The 7,820-nt window shown below is 45.5% G+C and overlaps 1 protein-coding gene across 1 annotated transcript; it reads right to left on the reverse strand.

Moving 5' to 3' along the window:
• Nucleotides 1-4,003: 4,003 nt before the first annotated feature.
• LOC101144883 (X-ray repair cross-complementing protein 6-like) lies at nucleotides 4,004-6,989 on the reverse strand. The gene is given in 4 exon segments (XM_019034494.4): nucleotides 4,004-4,516; nucleotides 4,835-5,272; nucleotides 5,593-6,186; nucleotides 6,789-6,989. Coding segments are annotated over 4 exon segments (1,746 nt in total).
• Between the last annotated feature and the right edge of the window lie 831 nt (nucleotides 6,990-7,820).

Genomic DNA, 7,820 nt, shown 5'->3' on the forward strand with positions numbered 1-7,820 from the left:
AAAGGAACAAAAGATTTAGTCACTGCCTAATTTCTTAGTAGCTCATTGTGCAAAATTTGTTAACACCTAATGTTTTTCTACTGCTTATTATATTCTAAGTGCGTATGTGGATTATTTGTTATTAAATATCTTCTTATTTTCTTCTTGGAGATGAAGAAATGAAAATTCAGAGACTTTAAGTAGTTTGCTCGGAATAACACAGCTGGGGCAAGGGATAGAACTAGAATTTGAACTCGGGCTGTCTGGCTCCAAATTTTATTTTCTAAACCGTGATGTTGTTTAGCGAAATTGGCATCCTCTCTCTTCTCCCTCAAATCTGAGCTGCCTATGCATGTGCTGTGAAGGTAGAAATGAGCCTGGCTCTTCTTTGAGACGTTATTACCTGGGTGACTTTGGGCACAAGTCACTTCATTCTCTGAGCTTCAATTTTATTGCTTATTGGAGGGGGTTGGACTATTTGATGCTGGCTCTTGTTGCTTACCAGCTGTGCAGCCTTGGAGAAGTTGCATAACCTCTCTGAGCTTGGTCTTCCATCTCTGAAAAGAGGATTATTATTCCTACCTCATAGGGTGTTTGAGAAGAAGAAGGGCCACCTGTGAAAACTGTGGGATAAAATAATAATACTATAAATGATAATTGTCATTATTCTTCTTCTAGAAGAGTCCCTGAGTCTGGAAGGGTTGGGAAAAAGGACCCACTTACCCAGGGAGGCTTTCCTGGGCTTTCCACATCCATGCTGGTAACTCTGTATGGAGAGGACTTTGCAGTACCACAGCCACAGGATGAAGAGGGCCCTCGAGTCTTGAACCAGAAGGGAGCCTAATAATTGTGGGAGCCACCATGTATTGAACCCCTACTATTCTAGATGCTTTACAAATATTCCCACACTCAGCCTTGGCTCAGCCTAGCAGGGCAGATATTAACAGCATGCCCATGGCTAGTTAAGTGAGTAGAAGTGCCAGGATTTAAACTGTGCCTCTTTCTCCTTTATCACTTTGCTTTGGTTATACTCAACCAGTTTTTTAATCCTGTGTGCAATAGGGTCTTATTATTGCATTTAACATGAAAATACCTAGGTCACTAGTCAAATAGATTATTTTCAAGTATAAAGCTAATACATGCTTACTATAGCAAATAAAAGAAACATTCAGAAAACTAGAAAGACAGTTCACTCACAAATTCACTACCCAGCGTTCAGAGACAACCATGCATTAACATTTTCTTCTAGTCTTTTTTTTTTTTTTGTAGGTTTTTCTTATATAATTGAGATCAGGCAATAGTAAATACATTTTAAAAACCTAAAATCATTGAAATAATGAAATGACCTTGGATTGGAAGGACCTCAGAGTAGCATCAGTGTATTGAGGTTGATCTATTTCAGTGGGTCTCAACTGTGTGAGATTTTGCCCCCAAGGGGATATTTGGAAATGTCTGGAGACATTTTTGGTTGGGGGGGTTGCTACTGGCATCTCGTGGGTAGGAGGCAGGCATGCTGCTGAACATCTACAGTGCACAGGACAGTCCCTACAAGGAGAATTATCTGGCTCAAATGTCAATAGTGCCAAGATTAAGAAACCCCTTGTCTATCTGATTAATAATTATCAAATACAGTGGTTTTGTTGGTGTTGGATACAGGGGGCCGCATCCTGCTTCTCTCCACGGCAACAAATCAAAATGCAGAGGAAGCAGCATGATTGAGTGGCGGGGAAGGCCTGTAGCTTTGACTGCGTCCCAAAGCGGTCGGGATCTCACGTTCTGCCTCTGGGTACGACTTTGGCCTGTCCCTGTCAGTGATGCTTTCCCAGCCAGGTGACATCCTCACTGCTTGGTCAGGGGTCAGTCTGAGCATGGGGCCTGAGAGGGAAGCTGGGAGTACCACTCCCACTGACTATGATCATCAGAGGTCAGAGACACTGTGGAACTTAAGAAGTGGACACAAACACTTCTACCAGAAGAGGGGTCCTGAGTCTATCCACACAGCCACCAGGGTGCCATGAGAACTGATCACGTCCTAACAAAGAGAGGGCCTGGGACTGGGGAGGTTCTGCACGTCAGCTCCAATATCTCCACCTCCTCCCACTGTGAGGGAGCTGGGTCAGGAACCACTGCTGGTGAATCCAGAGGAGAAGAAGCAGAGACTTCTCCCCCATGGACGAGTGTGCCAGGGTTGCAGTGACAAAGTACAACACACAGAGTGGCTTACACAACAGAAATTGATTCTCTCACATTCAGGGGGCTGGAAGTCTGAGACCAAGCTGTTGTCAGGGCTGTGCTGCCTCTGAGGCACTAAGGAAAAATCTGTTCCAAGCCACACTCCTGGCTTCTGGTAGTTCCTGGGTAGTGGAGGCACTGCTCCCGTCTTCATGTGGTGCTCTCCCCATGTGCGCGCCTGTCTCCAAATTCCCCCTTTTCATAAGCACACCAGTCATACTGGATCAGGGGCCCACTCTACTCCAGTATGATCTCATCTTAATCACTTATGTCTGCAACAACTATGTTTCTGAAAAGGTCACATTCTGAGGTACTGGGGTAAGGACTTACATCTACAAATTTTGGGGGGACACAATTAAACTCACAACGGACCCCACGTTTGGAAAGTAGTTCCAGTGTCCCTAGCCAAGTAGGAGGATCTGAGTCATGCTGGCTGCTTGTGGATGCTCCTTGGTGATAGAATCTTTCCTTGTAGATGTCTGTCTCCCGGAGGGTCCCCAGACCCTTTTAGTACCTGGAAAAGATAGGGATGAAGGAGCCGCTCCGAACCCCCGCTGGACCAAGGTCCCCAAGCAGGACTTAGATAAGAGGACTTATGTGTCAAGGCAATGGCAGTGGAGGAGTTAGCCCACAGCCAAGAATCCATGTGACCTAAACCCAAATGGAGAAAAAAGCAAAAAGGAGGAAGGGAGGTTGGAGATTGGGGGTGAGGTGTGGACAAAAAAGGACAGTTGTGCCCTGGCACACTCTGCAAAGGAAGTCCTGTGGGCTGCAGAAGATATTTTTGCACCCACACTAGTTAAATAGATTGGGGTTTCCCAGAGTGGATTCTGTGGAATACCAGCTCTATGATAGATTAAATAGGTATTACATGAGGAAGAGATTCCATAGCAAAATAAGTATGGGAAGCAATGCTAAACTGGATTTTAATTTCAACAGCAAAATTTTCAGAACTTTTAATATATTAATATGGACTGTGCCTCTTCAAGAAGAGTGAATAGTAATCAGCATTCATCCACGTGATTGGATCACAGAAACTTTTTTCTCAGGAGCAACTGGCAAGCTACATTTGAGAAATGTTGAACTAGGTAATGGATGAGCCCATTGTGAACAAAACCACAGAGCTGGTGGATGCTATAGATGATATGGCATAATATGAATATTAGATAATATTAGAAATTCCCAATTGACATTATCACCACGCTATGTTCCACCTTCCCTAGATCTTCCCTCAGTTGCTATCATATTGGATTCCCTTGGTTTGAGAAACACTTCTTGACGTTTATACTATTTCTTGCGAATAACTGATAAAATCGTCAACCTCGATGACACAAGTTAGCAAAGTCATTCTACATAAAGCCACAGGCCTAGCACCAGCTATAGACATATATCCCACTTTCCCAACCCAGCCCTCCCTAGCAGGCTCCCACCTACTCATCCAAGGTGTTGTGGGCCCCCAGAAACCTGCTTAAACCAACATGGAGCAAAAACCATCATTACAGGACCCTAGAAAAGCCTCCTGGCTGCCTGCGATAAGGCATACTGAATAGACAAAAGGCCTGAGGCTCATTTTCTTTTAACTTTTTTTTTTAATAGTACAAACTTAAGGCTCTTTATTCAGGCAGTAAAGTAAGGAACAGCAAAGTGGGAGGGCTACACCATCACCATGGCAACAGAAAGCCTCAAAAACTTAAAGTCCTTCCTAGCTCAGAAGAAACATTTTAACTGGCTGAGAACAAGGCCAGGCAGCCTGGGCATGGTGTGGAAGGGCGGCTGCACGCGCGGCCTCTGGTCAGTCCTGGAAGCGCGTGGTGAGGGCTTTCAGCAGGTCCTGCTTCTTTAGCACACTCTTCAGCCCATCCACCCGGCAGGCCTCTTTCAGCATGGGCACAGTGAACTTGCCCAGCATGCCCTTGCTGATGTGGGTCTTCAGCTTCTCTTCTCAATACTCCACCTTGGGCCTTTTGCTCCCAGAACCTTCGTTATCGTGCTTTCTCTTGGTAACTTTCCCTTCAGGATTGTAATCTGGCGGGTAAACAAGCTCCTTAAACTCATCCACCAGGGATCCCAGTCTTTTATTCATTGCTTCAACCTTGGGCAATGTCAGATCTACTGCTTGTTCAGGCTCCATCAAATCCAAGGCCAAGGCCTCCAGGTTCCTGAAGTACTGCTGCAGCACGGGATTCTCAAAGCTGTCACTTCTGTATGTGAAGCGGAGCTTCTGAATGATAGCCTTCATCTTGTCCATCTGCTCTGGAGTTGCCATGACCTTTTCAGTAAAGGGCATATTCGCCGGGCGCAGTGGCTTATGCCTGTAATCCCAGCACTTTGGGGGGTTGAGGCGGGCGGATCACCTGAGGTCAGGAGTTCAAGACCAGACTGGCCAACATGGTGAAATCCCGTCTCTACTAAAAATACAAAAAATTAGCTGGGCATGGTGGCAGGCATCTGTAATCCCAGCTACTCGGGAGGCTGAGGCAGGAGTATTGCTTGAACCCGGAAGGCAGAGGTTGCAGTGAGCCGAGATCGCACCATTGTACTCCAGCCTGGGCAACAAGAGTGAAACTCCGTCTCAAAAATAAATATATATATATATATACATACATACATACATAAAGGGCACCTTCATTTTATCATCAGCAAAGGGTAAAAAGACCAGCTGGAAACCTGGAGGAGTCACCTGAATTTTCTAGTCATCCAACTCCTCTTCCTGTGGCACCAAAGCCACAAAATAAGGGGGAATGTTCCTGTGGGGCGTGTATCTGCACAATGCTATGACCTCCTTCTCCAGACACTTGATGAGCAGAGCACTGAACAGGATTGAGCTCCCAATCACCAGCGGCTCCTCAGGGTACACCAACAGGGAGGGCCTCAGGTAATGGTGCTTCTTCAGCATTACCAAGGGCTTGAAACCCATGAGCATCAAACCTGGATCATTAAACCATTTTAGCTCTTCTGTTTCCTCTTTTTCCAGTATAATCTGATGATTTCCAAAGATCTGAGACCTCTTGGTATCACTAGGCAGAAGCAAACTGCATGTATTTGTGTTAAATGTCCGGGTCTTTGTTTTTTCTGTTTTTCTTTTCTTTTCTTTTTTTTTTTTTTTGGACAGAGTTTCGCTCTTGCTGCCCAGGCTGGAGTACAATGCACAATCTCGGCTCACCGCAACCTCCGCCTCCCGGGTTCAAGTGATTCTCCTGCCTCAGCCTTCCGAGTAGCTGGGACTACAGGTATGCACCACCACGACTGGCTAATTTTGTCTTTTTTTTTTAGTAAAGTTGGGGTTTCTCCATGTTGGTCAGGCCGGTCTTGAACTCCCGACCTCAGGTGATCCGCCTGCCTTGGCTTCCCAAAGTGCTGGGATTACAGGTGTGAGCCAACACACCCGGCCAGGGTCTTGGTTTTCACTGGTTCATTTGTTTCCTGATAGAGCTTTAATGGAGGAAGCTTAAGAGCTTTTTGGACCAGATTACAAATGCCCACAGAGATCACTATATCTTTGTTGAGCTTCAGCTTTAACCTGCTGAGTGCTTGCTTCCTGGTGTCCTTGGCGTGAACCTTCAGCAACAGGTCTTCTAGCTTGCTGGATTCCTCAAAGTGAACCCTGAGGTCCTCATCTTCGGCTATGTTGATGGTATCTCTATAGAACAAGGATAGGTCAAAGCCCCCAGGTTTCTTCAGGTGCATCAAGTCAAGGAAGATGCCTGTATCTTGGAGATCACCGGCTTCAGTCCTGGCCCGGCTGGCTTTGGCACTGTCATTGCCATGGGGGTTTTCTTCACTGGTCAACAGCATGATCCTCGTATGACTCATCTTCAACCGGACATCACTAAAGAGGCTGGCACAGACCCACAGCACTTCACTGAGCGAGTAGTCAGATCCGTGGCCTATCAGGTCTTGGAAACATTTTTGTCCCTGCTGCCCCTTAAACCGGTCAAGCTCTAGAATTTGTTTTGCACTTGGATTATCCAACTCCTGTAAGACGTAAATATTTTTAAAATTCACTGAATTTTTGTCTTTCTCGGTACCATAGAACACCACTGCCAAGAGATCTCAATTACTGCTTATGATCTCACTGCTTATGATCTCACTGCTTATGATCTTACTGCTTATGATCTCACTGCTTATGATCTCACTGCTTATGATCTGTTTATGATCTCACTGCTTATGATCTCACTGTTTATGATCTCACTGCTTATGATCTCACTGTTTATGATCTCACTGCTTATGATCTCACTGCTTATGATCTCACTGCTTATGATCTTACTGCTTATGATCTCACTGCTTATGATTTCACTGCTTATGATCTGTTTATGATCTCACTGCTTATGATCTCACTGCTTATGATCTCACTGCTTATGATCTCACTGCTTATGATCTCACTGCTTATGACCTCACTGTTTATGACCTCACTGCTTATGATCTCACTGCTTATGATCTCACTGCTTATGATCTGTTTATAATCTTACTGCTTATGATCTCACTGCTTATGATCTCACTACTTATGATCTTTCTTACTGCTTATAATCTTACTGCTTATGACCTTTCTTACTGCTTATGATCTTACTGATGTACACACTTTGGATACACTGGATGCTCATGTCAAAAGGAGTCAAAACTTCACTCTGAGATTCAAACATAGCCCTGGAGGCATCAACCAAAAAAACCAAACTATGTCTTCCTGAATATTTATAGTCTCCACTTGCTTCAAGATTCTCTTCTTCTTCTGCTGCTTCTTCATCGCCCTCGATTTTGTAATACAACTCCCACCCTGACATGTTGGCTACTGTTCACTTTGGTGCAGGGAAGTGACCAACTTGGACAGAAGACAAGAATCTCTTTTCACTTTTAACCAAAAATAGGTCATGCATTTGAATTCCCTGCCCCCCCCCAAAAAAAAACCTGGGGACAGGTAGTTTATTTGGGTGGTGATCCTAGGAAGCCCAAATGAAGAAGTAGGGAAAGTGAGACAGGGAAATAAGAAAAGTCAATAATGGGTACATTAATGAGCAGGGCTCTTGTGGGCAGCTGAGGTTCAGTCTCACTGGGGAACCTCTGGGAATTCACATGGAACACGCCTTTGAATTGTGCCACCAGAGGATGGGGTGGCTGGAGCATTTGGCTACCCACTCACCTCCCTCGTCGGCTGAAGGCTGCCCCCTGAACTGGGTTGAATAGTGTGTCCCCAAAAGTCATGTCCTTTCTGGAACCTCAGAATGTGACCTTATTTGGAAATAAAGTTGTTGCAGATGTAATTAATTAAGATGAAGTCAGGCTGGGCACGGTGGCTCATGCCTGTAATCCCAGCACTTTGGAAGGCCAAGGTAGGGGGATCACTTGAGATCAGGAGTTCCAGACCAGCCTGGCCAATATGGCAAAACCTCATCTCTACTAAAAATACAAAAACTACTCAGGCATGGTGGCAGGGCCTGTAATCCCAGCTACTCGGGAGGCTGAGGCTGGAGAATTGCTTGAACCCAGGAGGTGGAGGCTGCAGTGAGCCGAGATTGTGCCACTGCACTCCAGCCTGGGCCACACAGCCGAGACTCTGCCTCAACAGAAAAAAAAAAAGGCTGAGGTCAGCCTGGAGTAGAGCCAGCCATTAATCC

The sequence above is a fragment of the Gorilla gorilla genome, chromosome 8 (assembly GCF_029281585.2).
Source record: "Gorilla gorilla gorilla isolate KB3781 chromosome 8, NHGRI_mGorGor1-v2.1_pri, whole genome shotgun sequence".
Lineage (NCBI taxonomy): Eukaryota > Metazoa > Chordata > Mammalia > Primates > Hominidae > Gorilla > Gorilla gorilla.